Source organism: Pleurodeles waltl, chromosome 7, assembly GCF_031143425.1.
Source record: "Pleurodeles waltl isolate 20211129_DDA chromosome 7, aPleWal1.hap1.20221129, whole genome shotgun sequence".
NCBI lineage: Eukaryota > Metazoa > Chordata > Amphibia > Caudata > Salamandridae > Pleurodeles > Pleurodeles waltl.
In genome coordinates, this window is record NC_090446.1 from 907,421,173 (window position 1) to 907,438,796 (window position 17,624).

Genomic DNA, 17,624 nt, shown 5'->3' on the forward strand with positions numbered 1-17,624 from the left:
AAACCTCGCTCTGGGATTTCACTAAGTGGCCTGCCACACTCCTACCCACACCCCTCCCAGCAACTCATGCAAAGAACCTCAGAACAGTAATCAACAACCAAGTCACCATGACCGACCAAGTGAACATAGTCTCCATCTTCCACACACTCAAGATGCTCAAAAAGATCTTCAAATGGCTCCCCACCAACACTCACAAAACTGTCACCACCCAAACCTTCATCATCAGCAAGATGGACTATGGCAACACACACTATGCCAGAATCAACTCTCAGCTGACCAGAAGACTCAAGATCATACAAAACTCAACAGACAATTTCGCCCTTAACCTCCCACCCCACGATCAGATCATCTGCACATCAAAGAGCTCTCCTGGCTCTCAATCTATAGACAAACACTCTTTAAACATGCTTTCTCCTACCTCACATCTAAAGCCTGGAATGACCTGTTCCTGCCCACCAGAACCACCTTCTCAGTTCTTGAATTCCACAAGAAACTGAAGACCTGGCTCTTCGCCTAGCTACGGCCCTGGCTCAGCCCATATAGCTCCTGCTTCAGTACAAGGATACCTTCCCAGGTGAGTTGTGCTCAATCTAAATACACATAACATAACATAACATAACAAGCACAATATAACTGGATCATCACAGCATTGTAGAATCTGGAGAGATGTGTGATTCCCTATGGCCTTGGAGACAATGGGCTAACTAAACACATATCTGTGTGACTCCAGCAGCCCGGCACCACAGTTATTAAACAAATGCTCTTCCTATGGACAGTTTGACCAGAATGAACAAAATCACTGAAATTCACTACTTATAGTTATCTGAAGTAACTATAACTCATGCCCTAAAATAACTAGAACTCACATCTTTGCCATGCAAAGTGTTATCAGTGATGTGATTTTAGATGTTGCAGTCACGTTATCAATGATGTCATACAACACTAGCAATGTAACGTGGGAAGTAATTACAATTTCTAACTATAAGGTCAATTCAACCTTTGCTTTTTACAGTGAATTTCTAGGTTTTTTTTTTAAACATAAAACACCAACCCTACGCCATGCATGACCTTTGTCCAAGTGCAGGTTGGGTTGGATGAAGGTCCTGCGTCCAACCTGCAGGCAGCCAACCCCAAGCGCTGCACGACCTTTGTCCGTATACAGCATGGAATTGGATGCAGTGCCTGGCCACAATCAACCACACTACAAGGGGCCAAAAGGGGGATGCCCACCCCTCCCACAACCCTCCTGGTTCTTCTGACAGCACATATCTGGGATGCCAGCAGGAGCTGGCAATTCTTTTTTTTTTAAATTTGGGATGGAGGCATGTGGCTGCCTTCCTCAAGCCTTTATGGGCCCATGGAACTATATATCCCAGGTCCTTTTTGTTTTTGTCTTTACAGGCCCAGAGCCCCCCATACCCAGGGCCTTTTTATTTTTAAGGGCCGGAAGAGCGCAGCCCCTGTCTCTGTGCATTTAGGGCCTCAGGGACACCATCCCTGTAGCCTTTCCTTTCAAAGGGAGGGGGCCAGTGGTCCTCCTCCCCAATCCTTAAGTGCCCCGGGGCCCCATCCCCTGGGTCTGTTTGGTTTTATCAAGGGGAGAGGGGCATACAACTCACTTCCCTAGCATTTAGACCCCTGGGGACCCAATCCTCAGGGGCCATTAGGTTTAAGGTGAGGTGGGGTGCCCCCTTCCCTGATCCTTTAGGGCCCTGGGGGCCCCACGCTCCAGAACTGTTTGCTTTAATTAAGGGGAAGAGGTCTGCAGTATCCCTTCCCTAGCCCCTTCACCGAGCAATAGCGGCGCCTTGTGACCCCATGCCCCTGGGCTCTAGGTGGGTGCCCTGTGCCCACACAGGGCATCCACAAAACACTATGTTGGGGACTGCAGGGGAAGTCGAAGGGCCCATGCGGCCCCATCACCTACCCCCATGCACTCGTCGTGGGTGCATCAGGAGCCGGCATTGCTCCTGTCTGGTGGAAGCAGGAGTTTTTCACTGCTCCTGCCAGGTGGGGGCAATCTGAGTTTCCCTGCCCACAAGAGCGTGGGCAGGGAAACATGCCTGCTCCCACCCGGCGGGAGCATTTTTAAAGCTCCCTTCGGGTGGGAGCAGACAAGTGCTCTCTGCCTATGCTCTTGCAGGCAGGGAAGCTACTGTGCCCTGGGGGTTCCCTGCGAGGATCCTGCACATCATGAAATATACAAAGTTTTTGAGGCTTAATTACTCAGAAACTACTGAAATGATTTACATAAACTCACGAAAGCATGCTTTATGGACTAAACTCTAGTTTCTACCATATATGGTGTAAATCTGTTCAGCCATTTGGGCTGTACTTGTGTCTAAATTTCCTATAGAAAAATGAACAGAGAAAATGCATTTTGGGGCCCTCTCTTTTTATCAGAATTTTCCCCCTGCAATTTCCCAAAGGGATTTTAGACACAACTAAAGCCTCAATCACTGGACGAAATTACACCAAATTTGGCAGAAAGCTAGATCTTGGTCCAGAAAGATCAATTGTTCTAATTTGGTGTAAATCTGTTCAGTAGTTTTGGAGTTATTAAAGAAAAAAGAAAAAGATTTATGTAAAGCTAGATCCACAGCGGGGGAAATAAAACTTCAAAGTGAAAGAAGGAGTCAGGGTAGAGGTACCCGGACCCCATGGGACTGACGAAGGAGTCTGGGAAGGACCCTCAATAGGCAAGAAATTGCCCAAAAATGTTTTTGGGGCACACAGGGATCCACGGATCCTCCGTGATGCTCAGCGCGGCCCCTCATTGAATCCACAACAGATGCGTGGATCCACACCATGCACTGCTAATTGCCCCACATATTACATCAGTTATGGCATCTTCCATGACATCATTGATAATATCATTGCAACGTTTGCAATAAAATTATTGATGAGCAAGCTGTGCAGTTTGGGGTTACGAGTTATTGTTACCAGTTACCTTGGGGCACTAGTTATAGTTTCTTGAGATAAGTATAACTATAACTGCTGAATTTCTATGGTTTTGTATGTGTAAAATCTTAACCTACCTATAACAATCCCTGTGACCTTTGTTTTTTTCTGTGAAAAAAATAAATAACTATATATATATATACTTATTTATGCAAAAATATACATATATATATATATATATATATATTTATATATATATATATATTTATAAATAACACACACATTATTAATATTTATATATATATGCAGAATGCATATAAAAGCATAGGCTACACATCTCCCTGGTATTAATAACGCTACACTGGCTGGCCATTGCAGAACAGATTTTCTTCATATCAATGTGTTTGGTGAATTAAGTCATCTTTACTATTCACTTACCACTATTAAACCAATGGTTTTAGTGGTATTGTCCCAGTCATCTGCTGAAGTCTAAAAGAAATATACTTACGCACTGGCATTCTAGATGAACAACATGCACTGTGTAATGGTAGACTGGGCCGCCCGGTGCAAACTACACCCCCAGACTGGCACCAATACTTGGAAAAGGTGGAAGCCAAGTCTGATATCCGACCACCATAGATCATTACTAGGTTTTCCTGGCCACTGATATTACTTATATAACCCTCGATCTATCTCCTCTTCAAAGACTGAGCTGCCTCACACAACTAAGTATGATTCTGGTGACGTCAAAACACAACCATGGATCACCACTAGTGCCCACCCCTGCCTGCCTATATGTTGCAGGTCCCTTTGAGCAGTCCTTTAGACCCCACCCCCGACCGACCGTCCCTCAACTCTACCATATGTATATCCTTCCTACATGCACTTACGACCCCACCACAGAAACAGAGTGACTTCATCCCATTGACTATGTTATTTCATATAGAATGTGAGCGATATCACAATTGTGTTTCCGAATATCTAACGTACAGATACTATGCTATTAATGTATACCTCAAATTGAAGATGCTCTTGATTCTGTCTACAACTGTACAGAATTCTGCATTACTATCCCTACTTTACTAAATGAGATGTGACTGATTTTTTGCTTGCTACATACAACAATAAAGAATTATTTTAAAAAAATCTAAAAAGAAATATCTCCTAGACGTTCCGAGGTTTTATACAAAGACAGCCGAGGGAAAGGTTTTCTCCAGAGCAACTACTATAAAATGGAACTCCCTGCCAATGTATCTCTGCCAAGAAACACATTCTGGAAACTGTTGAAGACGTGGCGTTCACACATATCAACTAGTAATTAAAAAATATATAGTTAATATCATTATTTTTTAATGTATTATTCATTTAAAAAATAAATTAAACTTTTAAAATTAATAAATGCACATTTTTAAAAATCAATTAAATATAGAATATTTGTTTCTTTTATTTAACATATTGCTTTGGCCCAAGTTTACAAAATATTAAATAATTCGAATTTGTTAATGACGGCGAGTATTGTATGAGAATTAGTATCTATAAATGTAATTAATATAGTTCAACTCATGTATTATGGTTTGAGTGGAACAAGGGCAGAATGCATCTCAGATGCCCGAGTCCTCTCTTCCTCAAGCAGCAGTGGCAGGGCCACATAGTTTTGGAATTAAACAGCCCTCTTTACACATAGCTGTCAACCAGGCAGAGCAATTTGAGTTCTGCCAAACAAAAAGGTACACTTTTTGGTAGTTTTTAAAGGATGCTAGACCCTGTGTATGAGTTCAGAGTATAACGTGCAGGTGATGAGATTTAAATAGTTCTCAAATGGTCCTATAGGTAGTGCTGGCAGATACGTATGGAGAGTAGTTTACTCCTCATAATACAAACTTGGGAATGGATGGTAATAGTTTGTGTGCATCACTGTCCCTTATTAGTTCACGTACATTTCTATAGAGTAAACATTCTTCTGCAGCAAGGTAGAAAAGCTAATGCAACGGTATATCAGTGACGGGTGCTTTAAGGTGGCTGTAGTGCTGGCTGGGTCCAAAACTGAATATCAATGTAGCGGTATTTCCAAAAAATAAAAAGATTTTTATTTGAATTCTCTGTAACAGACCTAACTCCGAAGACGGCTTTTGTGCTCACACAGTAAGGTGTTATACGACATATAAGTTGGGATTTCATCAACAATATTATATGGTGGGTCAGGGCACTTCAGAAGGGCCCCAAAACCTTTGAATCTCTGGTAGCCTATTATGTGCTTGGCATTCAATGGTTAAAAACTGTCAAAAAGAATGATGCAAAGTGTCTATCTGCCATTTGCACTTTTTTTAAAATAGCTCTGCGTTCCAGTGAGGTACATCAGTGGATTTTATCCCGGACGAATGCGAATTAGAGAAAAATTGTCATGCCCAAAAGACTCCCACTCATTTAAGGGCCACTAATTCAGCTGGGGAGGCTGGTCCAAAGTCCTACTTAGTCACTGTATTTATCTGGACCTCTAGGGGACTGATGGCCAGTATTCAGGAGGCAAAGGATGCAACTCAGGAGAGGCAACGTAAGGACCTTAACTCTTTTCAAGGTCATTCGTATCATTGAGAACCTGCTGTTGATTCTTTAATACAAATTCAAATAATGCTATGATATGAGAAGCTTCGAAGCTTTTGAAAATTGCATATTATAACTTATGTGACCATAAAGAAAGGGAATTTTACAAGGTAAATTGGGAGTGAATGTTAGCTATTACTGTTAGTACGCACTTTTGGAGGCTGGTGAATTTGGTCACCCTTACCTCACCATCTTCCCTTGAGGCACAGATAAATGAGGTGGATTGATACACTTTTATTTATTCCCTCTATAGTGGCAGAATGAAAATGTGTTGATGATTCCGGCTAGCTCCCAAGCTCATAGAGGGGCTATCGCAAACTGCCAGACAGCAGTGGTACTGTCCAAAATTATATGTAAACTGAAGGCCTCTAGGGCTTGTGATCCAGATAGTCTTTCCTCTGTTATCTTTAAGGAGAATCATAGTAAGTGGGGCCTGATTTTGAGTGGGTTTTTAAGTGACTTATATTCGCAGGTATCCTTTCAGATTCATGTAGGGGAGCATTAGTGAACCCTATTCATAAAAAAAAGGCAAAACTGGCCAGCCTGCTTACTGTCATCTGATTTCTTTGCTGGACATCATTTCTAAGCTATTTGGTCAAACCCTAATAAAGCATTTAGCCACATTGGGTTTTGACACGTGACTGATCCCTGTGGAGCAGGGAGGATTCAGGCCAAAACACTCAACAATGGACCACTATTTCACACGGTGGGGTGTTGCAGGGAGGTCAGTGGAGCTGGTGGTGGCCTTTGCTTCTGCTTCATTGGCTTTTCAGGTGGCGTTCGACAGCATGTACAGAGGCACGCTTTGGCAAAAGCACTGGCAGTGAAATGTATCTGAGGCCCTGTTAGATCTCCTGGTGAAACTATATAGTGAAAATGGGCCCAGGTGATCTTGATGACAGACAGCCTGTCAAGGAAGATCCCAATACAGAATGGCTTGATTTCTTTAGCTCCTCTGCTGTTCAGTTTTTCATAGCAGACCTTCCCCAGGCATTAGGTGCTGCTCATAGTTTTTCTGCTAAGATTGGGGATAGGCACATTCATTGATTTATGTATGTGGATGATCTGGGGATGATAGATCTTATGCCCATTGGCCACCAACGCAAATTAAACATATTAAGTTCTTATTGCCTTATTGGTTTTTAGGCAATGGCGGTTGAAGTAGGTCCGGGAGTATACATATCTGGGGCTGATTTTTTCAGACGATTTAAGATGGGACAAACATCTGCCCACTCGGTGGCTTGTATTGACAGCCGCAGTGAGTGGCTTGAAACGGTTCAACCTCAAACATGGCAGGTATACTTTTGAGATACTAAGAAAAGTCAGACAGAGTAAATTAATTCCTCAGGCTCTATATGGACCGGAGGTGTTGGCAATGTATAGATGCGTTACATGGTAGGGTTTAAAGAGTAGCATTTTGAAATCATTCCTTGATTTACCAAAAATGCAATGGTTCAAGCCAGGGGTGTAGTGAACCCCTTGCTTTAGCAGCTACAGGGGAGTGGTTTTTTTATGGACCTCTTATCTGCAAATTGACAGATAAGAGACAGATAAGAGATCGTAATTAACTAAAACGAAGAAAGAAAGGTGGGTTGCTAGGAAAGGGAGAGAAGGATGGAAGAGAGAAAGCATGAGCGGGTGAAAGGACTGATGAGTGGGTGAACGTATGGATGAGTGGGTGAAAGGATGGGTGGATGAAACGATGGATGGGTGTGTCGCTGAAAATATGCATGGATCAAAGGATGAATGATGAGTGGGTAAAAGCATGGATGGGTGGGTGAAAAGATGGATAAATGGGTGAAAGGATGGGTGAAGGGGTGGGTGAAAAGGTGTGTGGTTGAGAGGATTGGTGGTTGGATTGGTGGATGAGTGGGGGAAACAATGTTGTAGATCAGTGGATGAAAGGGCAGCAGAGTAAATGGTAATCTGAAAGGATGGATTGTTGGATGACAGAGCAAATGGAAATCTGAAAGGATGGATGTGTTTGGGAAAATATGATAGTACATGGAAATCTGAGAGGATAGATTGATGGGTGGGTGAAAAGATGGCATAGTAAATAGAAATCTGAGTGGGTGGACTGATAAGTGGGTGAAAACATGGCATAGTAAATAGAAATCTGAGTGGATGGATGAATGAATGAATGGACAAAAGGAACACTTGACTGAAAGAATTTATTGATTGAAGGGTAAGTCATCCACCCATGATGGCTGCATGGGTGGGTGGATGCATGCATGCACATATATTGGATGTGTGAACAGATGGATAGATGTATAGAAAGCCAATGGGTGCAAGGAATGAGGAAAGACTGACTGAATGATGGATGAAACAATGAATGGATGACAGAATTTAAAGGTGAAATAGTGGATTTAAGCAGGTAGATGAAGCGTGAAATGATGATGGAACAGGTGGTTGGATGGAAGTAATAAAGGAGTTCTAGTTCTGGGGAGTTTCGGGGTCACTTTTATCACATGCCTGGTGCTGTGAAGACTGGTTGACTTGGGGGTATTTACATTTTCTGGCTACTCACTTGGTTCAAGCCATAAAGAGGGAGTTGAAAACTGAGCTTGGAGTGCTCTGGAAGACGCAGGAGCCTAGCAATCTTATTTTTGTTTATTAAAAAGGGAGCCTACTGTGATAAATTATCAGTGTTAATTCTCCCTGAAGAAATGTCCATCTTCCCTGTCCAGAGGAATCCAGTGTCAGTAATGTTGGAGTGCCTAGGACTCGAAGATATCTGCCTCGAATGGGGCCAAGCGAAATAAATTAGTCAAATAAAGAACACTCTTAGGCGCTGTGCTGTGGAATCTAGCTGAAGTGACGACCTGCAGTATTTGAGAAACAAAAGATATACTGAGCCCTTTCTAGTTTCCCAGGAGGGCATCAACCTCTTTCCGTATCTACACAGAATACCAAATAGGATTCTACAAAATGAAATTCTGCGGCTGATGGTAGGAATTGACCCAGGATAGCGGTTTCCAGGACTGAAAGTGAAAATAGCCGAGAATCATAGCCAATGTCTATGTAAGCGGGGCAAAATATACTCAGTGAGCACCCTGCTTGTGGATTGTAGATTTTTCGTAGAGGAAAGAAAGAAGATCCATTGGCCAGTTTGTAAAAAATATGGGACACGTTTGAGAGAAATGGGTTTATACCTGGCATGTGGTTTGAGACATCTGGATGTAGCTATTAACATTGACAAATATTTGCACAAAACTGTATCTTACCATGCCAGGATTTCCCCTCCCAAGCTGTTGCATTCTGTTTATGGTTCCAGGGATGTCTTCTGAACTATATGGGGTAGATGTAGGCCAAATTTGGAGGATGTCCTGGTTATGACATCGTCCTTGAAATCAGATAACTAGGGTGCTTTAATAGTTAAGGTGTTGATAATTCTGATAATTATGGCTTTGCACAATGCTATTATTACTTGTGATAATTGAGATTTTATGCCTATGCTTCAATAGTGCCAACTGCTGGTTTTTCGTTTTTAGATTTACCTATGATGCCCTTTCAAAAGGTATTTTTCAATATGGACTGTCTCCCTGCCCGTTTACGTTATATTGGCATGTATAATGCTCTTTTGTTGCCTAAACATACAAAATTAGTCTTGTATGTTGTTGGGAAAACGGAGGCACTTTCAAACATTTTGGTATGTGTTGGCTATATGTGCAGATCCACCAAGGGCATATTTTAGTGATAAGAAAGTTTATATTCAATGTTATATTTGCTTTAGGTTGGCACTATCTGTGGGCTGTATTGCCAGGACTAAGAGATAATTATTGGAGATTTTGTGTTTTTGTAATTGTATTATGTTAATGAATTGGGTAATGTGTTACATTTCTATAAGAATTTGTTTCCTGAAAATAAAAATAATCTGAGAACCTGCTGTTGCAGGAACTGGACTGTGCCTTAAATCAAGTGCTCTTGCAGAAACAAACAGTAATGATGTGTTTCCAACTATGGATAATCTTGTACCAATCCGCCATCAGTCAGAACTGGTAAACACAGATGTAACATGAAAATCCATATGCACCTGTAGGAACAACGAGGTAAGGGCAAGCGTCATTATTTCAACATTTCTAGACTGAGTGACAGGCCTCAGGCAGCAGGATACTAACACGGGACCAAGGGTGAAGGAGGATAATCGCTGCGTCCCGCTTAGGTGGTAATGGGATGACGAGTCAGTGACGGTGCAGAATGGATTGGGGGAATGCCGGGTCACTTCACTCATGGTCCTAGAATGGTTGCTGTAGGTCCCTGACTCTTTTAAAATGCTGATAGTTTTAGTTTGGATTTGGCTAGGTAGACGTATTGGTCGTCGTTGCAGCCGTTCGGCTCACACACTGCCGCACAACTTCCTCTTCTTCCAGGTGTCAAGGCTTCCACACTGTCTCTGCCTTGTTACCAGCCGTGGGGGTAACAAAAAGATGTATCCTGTTCCCCATCCGTAGCTCCCCTGTGCTAGTGCATGCCGGAAATCCAGAGGAGGCCAACCTAATTGGTCAAACTGACAAGTAGTCTCATAAAACTAGAGCCGCTGCCAGGAGAAAGCCGCAACTCAAGGTGCGGTTTCAGATAAATAATCTAACCCTGCCTGACTATGGAGCATCTTGGCAGACTTTTTTAATTTTTAATTTGCAAAGTGAATTGACACCAATGGTTTCCTGGAACTAAACATATGGCGTAATCAGAAGCAGAGGTTAAAGTAGCCATGTTTTCAATCTTTTGGAAAGGTTCAACTGTGGAGGCCAATGCCAACTCTACGGGAAGAGAGTTCCTGTGCTTAACGGCTAGAAAAGAGAATAAGCGTTCCCTTGATCAGCTTCTTCTTCTGATTTTGAGGAGTACACGTTTTTTTGTTCGCAGATTACCGGTGTGCACGAGATGGAGAATGCACTATGCACCTCTTTCTTAGGTAGAGGGGGACAAGCTTGGTTAGTACTTTGTAGGTGGAGTACAGGAATAGGAATAATATACACTTCTGAATCTCCTGTAGACTACCTGGCTGGTGACCAAGCTAACGGGTCTTGGCCGAAGAATAAAACCTCTTTCTTGTTGCCCCTAGCTTTAAGCAGTTGGCAGTCATCCAATCAGTAACTGCTTCCATACTGGCTTTAAATGTATTCGATCATTATTACACTGTAATTTTTGTTGGATTATGATACTTCTGATATTACACTTTAGTTTGACACACATCTATAGACCACTTGCTTGACACTTGGTCTACACTTGGTAATCGGGAATGAATCAACTCTCTAGAGGGTTGGCTTACTCCCTTTTCTCATGATTAGGAAAAACAACATGTTTTAGCTTTTGTACTATGGCTTCCATTTTATGTTGTCTCCCTTTTGATTCTATTCTAAATGAATATTGCAGCCTGAAACTAGAAGGGGTTTAACTGTTGTGAGGTTCCTCATGTGAAGCCCCAGAGATGCTAGAGTTTTCCTACTCTGTAAAGGAAAACAAATATTTTCTGCTGCATGGACATGCCTTCATAGGATTCCTGCTTAAGTCTGTTAGCGATCAACACACACACCACATATGTGGGCCCAAACACACAACAAGCAAACCTATTAAATAAACCTGCAGCTCACAACATTAATCCTGAGGCAATAAAGAACTCCAGTTATGAGTGAATGAGAAGATCTTACCAGGGATTTGGTAAAAAGCCTTTACCTACCAATACACCTACCACCACCGGTCAGTCTTCCCATAGTCTGATTTGACAGGGGCTGTCACTACTGTCTAATCAGTATCAAGCAGCACTGTGAGCACACATCCTGGTCAGCAGAGCCAGGTGCACTACTGAAAAAATGCATCACCTTCAGTGAGCTCGTAGTTACACTAATTCCCAGAAGAAAAATACAATGTAAACCAAAAAGGTACTAGGGATCTTAAAATAACACTCACTCACTGGAGTTATGTTGAGAACTGATTTCATAAAATGCACTATGGCATTCTCTAACAGCTCAAATGTCAAGAACAGTGCTGACTCCGCTAACATTCATAAGATCAATGTAATGACTGCCCCATTTGTTGTTCTGAGTGATAGGATCAACTGGTTCAAGGATCCGATGTCTCTGAGTTTAAGGTTTAAGGATCAGATCCTCTGGTACCTAACAGGAATTGCTCCTGGTGACATCATTCCACCAATCGCCCAGGCAATAACAGAAGATACCCTTTAGTTTGTGGCTCAGTTCAGCAATATTACATCTGAGGTCCAGCACCTAGTACACCACATACATTTGGGGATATCAAATATCCCACTTAATCCTTTTTCACCTAGTGAAGGGATGAAAAATGTCTCAATGGGCTGAAACCAACTTCCTGTTGAGGCACACTCAAAAGACACACCAGAAATAGAAAACAAGCCATAAGGATGTCCCATTTTGCCTCAGTGGTTCCTCCAAGACACAATCTTTTCAGTTTTGTGTTAAAACTTATCTTTCAATCCATTTGTTCGCATGTTGTATGAGAAAGAAGTTATAATTATCCAAATTCATGCCATGTTGCCTTTAGTTAGATGGACATTTGTCGGCTCCCTTGGTCTCTTCTTGGGTTCTCCACATAATACAGAATCTCAACGAGGATTCTGGGGAGTAGTTTGTTCTCATGGCCTTAACAACTGTATGGTCCATGAAGACAAAAAACTACCTTGTCGCTGAGGTTATATGAAGGTCCAAGAAACAAACAATATCAACTAACACTCTCCTGAATGGCAGTTGACAGACAAGGGAGGACCTTGTCTATCAATTGCAATCTGCACTCCTTACCACTATTCATGCACCTTCTTCAGGTCCGACAAACCATCTTTCTGTCTACTCTCATACCAAACTAGTAAACCAAGGCACACAACTGTCCACATTTTCTCAACTCTGAGGTGTTCTACTTACGGAGCCAACTGCAAGGGAAAGCGCTTGTGGATATGGAGGGGTAGCCAGCCTTTAGCAAGCATTAGGTTTAGGACCAGAAGGCTCAGTATAGAGAAGAACATCTTCCTTTGTAACCTTGAAGTTACCTGCAGCTTCAGCTATCGCCAACTTTTCTGCCATTCTGCACAGTTGCTACTGAAATAAGAATTTGCCGTGGCCATTCCTACCAGAATTTTAGAGTCTTGGAGAACTGGAAGGTTTAAATACTCCTCCACCGGTCACTAGCACCATGCTCAGATTCCTTTCCTGCCAGAGTAGAGTATTCAGCCCTGTCTGAACTCTCCTTGGACTAAGCTTTAGTCACTGTCCTTTTGGGGATCTCATTCTAAAGTTACTTCCCCTTTTGAGACTCTGCCAGGTGGCTGAACCATGGCCACCAACCCCAACTCAATAAGGTAATTTAACAGCAAGCAGTATATACTGAGGACTGTCCACACCCCGGGTTTTACTAACCCAATCAGACCACTAACCTGAAGTTGCACACTTCAGCAATGGGATGGTGAAAAACTAATTCCAATTCTAGCCTTGCTTATCCACGGAACCTATGATGCTCCTTTTGTAGTCAACCTACTTGGAAATCATGGTGCTGGTGATCATGTTGATGGCAGACTCCCAGAGAGCATTGTCCATCCTACTGTTCATGTAAATTGGAGTGTGAAGTGACTTCTAGGTTTTTGAAGGCACCTTTAAGAGCATCTACAGGCGCAATGGTACGTGGCCCTCCTTCAGTACTCTTTGTTGTTGCTGTTTATTTGCTGTTGCTGTTTTTTTTTCTGGCTGTGATCAAAGGACCTATTCCCCATGGGATGCTGTCTAGTTAGCTGTTGATCAAGCCGTTTCAAAGCAAATCAGACTGGTTTTATCGCACATTCAGAGATAAATCAAAATAGAGATATTCAGTAAGAATTTCCACAGTTCCTCACAGGTTGTTTCTTTCCTCCATGACCCAAAACCATGTAAATTCTAATTCACCGCGTGGACCCAAGTTTACAAGGGGGCTTCCTGGTTTGTATTCACATCAATAAGGTTCTTATGGCAACCAGCTGAAGTTAGCAAAATAATCCCAATAATGGCACCTTCCATGCAATCATACTTTACTTTGTCTTTCAGTTTGAGAATGGCTTTGTCCCTTTTGAGGGGAAGGTGACCCGGTGAAGCTACTGTTGCTTGGTATTCATCACTCAACTCTTTTTTTTACCGGTGCTATGTTCAAGGCTTGACAACCATGCCAACCGGTACTTAATGTGGAAATAAAATAATCACAAATGCCTGGAACCAAAATATGTTCTACCCAGTGGTGCCTGAGGACAACACTGGCAGAGTCAAAGCCACCCTAATCATCTCCTGGTTTTGTGGAAGAGTATTTCGGAGAGACCACTGTTGACTGATATATCCCCACTGTCCCTGATACTGGGCTGCAGGTGAGGCAGTGATGAATAACCAAATAGATGTCTTACCTTTTACTACTATGGGCAAGGGATTTCAACACCTTACAATTGAAATGGCTGATTCATACTGAAAACCTAGCCATATTCTGCACTGTATGTATTTGTCCTTACCGTGAAAGGGGAAGGAACTTAGATTTAGTGTTATATTAGGTTTTAACACATATCACACAAAGAGGGCAGTAGGCCTTCTCCTCATCCCTGGTGCAAGTAAAATGGTCAGTGCTTCTCAACTTCTACTGATTCAGGTGGCACCAAATATCAATCTCCAGACACATTAGTTTGAAGAGGACACAGCCACTCATTATTAAAGCACTGGGCTTGTCAGTTTGGTCTAGTGCTTTTTTGAGGAATACCAAAAACACCATGAGGCATCCTTAGTTAATGCACAGACTTTGAGGTTCAATGTGGGAAAAAAAGGTCAGGCCAGTCACACTAGGAATTCAGTCCCACAGCCACACTAGTATAGCTCCCAAATCACACGGCAACTAGTTTTCAAAGGAGTCCAATTAGAACACAATAGACTAAACCCCCACACACTCCCTAAATGTCCGTAAGATAATTCCAAACCAAACCTAGACTATCACAGACAGAGCCTTCCATAGCACCAAAACATCATCATGTCACCTCAGCATAGCCTAGCTGCCCAACTAGACTTTTGAATATCCCCAAGAGAGCCCCACATTGCTCCTGCGAGGACCTCAAATAGCCTCAGCAGAGCCATGCAATGGCTGGTAATTACACAGAGGGAACCGGAACGGAAATTTAGTAAAGACAAAAAAGTTACAACTATAAGGCTGCTAAGAATGGGGTAGAGATTTGTAATGTAGGCTACAAGTTGACTTTTGAGCAAGTTCTTTATGAGAGGTCTAGAAAAGTGAGGATCTAAATCTGTAAACTTCACATGACAAGGCACTGGCATTCTAGCTCACAAACAACTTCATATCGCAAAGATTTCAATGTTTGTTATGCCTCATTTTATCAATGTTTTTCTGCTGAACTAGTCCAGTTGATTTAGTTATCAATTTAATTATTTTATAAATAATAGCGGTGTTGAGGAATTTGAATATGATGGATTTTCAAAATGTACAAATAATTCTCTGTGATTTGGAGACTAAATTGGTAATTTGGGTGTTCTGCATTCCAACTGACAATCTATAATCCCAATTAAATCAAAATAAAAGGTTTCAATTTTACTTCCTAGGTGAAATCTACAAATTGAAAGCCTAACACCTTAAGGTGGATATTTGAAGATGTGCTTCAGCTGGACATTCTCAGTCAAAATATGCTCACCAAAATAACAACCATCCTCATACTCTTCACAGGGAGGACCTTGTTTCCCGCCTTCCATTGCTATTACTTTTACTTCCCACACCCCTGTCAACAATCCAGTCCCTTGGGTCTGCCTCCTATTCATATGTCCATCAGCCACTCTCTATTCTCTAGTTTAACCTCTCATTCTACATCTCTGGCAGCCCTTTTCCCACTCGGGTATCAGTAACTCCCCTTCATAAATTGACTTAATCTAACGGGCACATCCAATGGAAGAAGGAAACAAAATGATTTATGCTATGGAGTCCCCAGGTGATTAGGAAATGCTGGGGCTATTGCTGCCACACTAGCTAGAGATCTTTGACAATGTTACTGGGCGGAAATGAACAGCCTCTGTAATTTGATTAAACAATTTGGCATTACCCACCTTTAGTGTCTTCATCTTCAATTGTGGTGTTGGTACTCTCTGAAGATTCCTGTATAAAGAAAAACATATTAAAATGTGAGCTCTATTCCATAATTTTACCCAAGAAATATTCCTGTGTCTTTATACATTGGGCTCTACAAAAATCTCCCCTTCTAAAGCCTTCCCCTCTAAACACAAAGAGATCTCTTACCCTAAACATGTAAATAGCTGTCTTTATTCCAACTTGTTAAGGTTCTCCTCTTTCCCCTCATCATCTATAGACTTTACCTCCTGCAAAACTCAAAACAGTTCCCCTCAAAACTACAGACCACTAAAGGCAGTTCTCTCCATCTCAATGTCTAAACATTACCCCACCACTAAACCTGAAAGCATTTCTTTGCCATGCATTGAACAGGTCCAATATAGTAAGATTTATCTTCATTCCTAGGGTATTTTTATTCCCAACCTCTTTTAGCCCTTCGTGCTTAAAAAATAAAAATATTTCCCCACCTAACATCAAACAGTGTATTATTGCATTGTTTAAATATTGTTTCAGAACATTGTAAGGCCTACAACTAAGCATCCCTACTCTATCTTATATCCAAAGATGCATCTGCCTAAAATTCAAATATCACGCCTATTGTAAACCTCTAAAGGCTTCTCAAGCTACTTTCAAAATATAAATGATTCACCTGAAATCTTTCTCGCCATACAGACCCTTCCATTAGAACATGAAGGCTTCTTCTAATCCTAACATTTGGTGACCTAAAGTCATCTATCGAAAAGTCTATTGGCAGCTACCCTTAACATTTAAAAACCCCACCTGCTGCCAACATCCAAAGTCTTCTCCTAGTGTTTACAGACCATTTCTCAACTGAAAACCCACTCAATTATGAGCCAACATAGGTCCTAACCCCAAAATATAAGCCCCCTTTCTGAACTACCCAACAAGAAACCTATTCCCATACATTGCAGCAATAAAATGTAAAAAGAAATGTAGGGAAGTTCTACATCTAAAGTCATCAGAATAGTTTCTGGATCCTATCCCCTGCATTTTCTCCAAATCAATTTCTCTCTTTTAGATTTCTGACGTCAGGCAATAAAAAAAAGACCACTTATTTCAAATAGCAGAAGGAGATAGCCTTTTCCTTCTCAGTTCAATTGCAGAATACAGGTTTGTTGCAAACAATATAGCTATTTGGAACTGATTGATTAAGTGATCTGCCGCATTCATTTACCATACCTAGGGTCATTATTTGTTGCAATGGCCTAGTAGAGCCTTCAGTATACCACATCCCGCATTAGAATACAAGATTGAGAGCTGTCTCTCTAACAATCAGTAGGGTCTTCATGCTGCAGCCTTTAACTAATCACTAAAGAAATGGCTGTGATAGTGTACAATAGCCTCATTACACTGCAGTGCCTGACAACAGGCAGGCAAAGCATACGACCATGACTGTGGTAGTGAACAATGTGCCTGTGGCACTGCTGCACCTGCTGCCCATGCTCAGACAACGCATCACTGACATCACATACATAAATACACACCAACATTAGCAGAGCTTGGTCGTTCTAGCTGAGGTTCATGTTGACTTGTGCCAAAACTTTTACTCAAGGGGACTGCTCCTTTACTCACCTAAAACTACAAACACGTGGGTGTTAGCTACTCTACGTTTTAAGGACTAGGCTTTTGAATACAAACCAAATGGATGTTTTAGATGACGTTGTGGGGCACCCCTTAACTCCAATTTTAGACAGAAGATGTCCTAGCAAAGCACCTACACTACCGCCCACACTGTGTGGTATTTCTAATGTGGATTACTGTACAGAAAAGCAGATTGGCACTCATTAGGATTCATGTAGTGGTAGAAGATAAATAAAAGGCTTGTTTGATCTGGACTACAGCCCATTGCCTAATTTTTTTAAGCTTTTAACTAAGATTGGTCAATCACATTATCGGTTTCTTTAGAGTCCTTCCAGGCACAAGGCCTCCCTACCATGTCCAATTCATGGTGTGGCTAAAGGGAAGCTGGTGGCTGTGTCTCCGTCTGTTCGGAGATCAGACTG

At 41.9% G+C, this 17,624-nt stretch overlaps 1 protein-coding gene across 4 annotated transcripts in view; it reads right to left on the reverse strand.

The window, feature by feature from the left end:
- The window catches only part of CAMK2A (calcium/calmodulin dependent protein kinase II alpha), a 448,541-nt gene that overhangs the window by 52,296 nt on the left and 378,621 nt on the right, over positions 1 to 17,624 (reverse strand). For all 4 annotated transcript variants that reach the window (XM_069199537.1, XM_069199539.1, XM_069199538.1 and 1 more), the window contains one exon: positions 15,579 to 15,627. In XM_069199537.1, the coding sequence (XP_069055638.1) occupies positions 15,579 to 15,627 (49 nt within the window). The remainder of the gene's footprint in view (positions 1 to 15,578; positions 15,628 to 17,624) is intronic.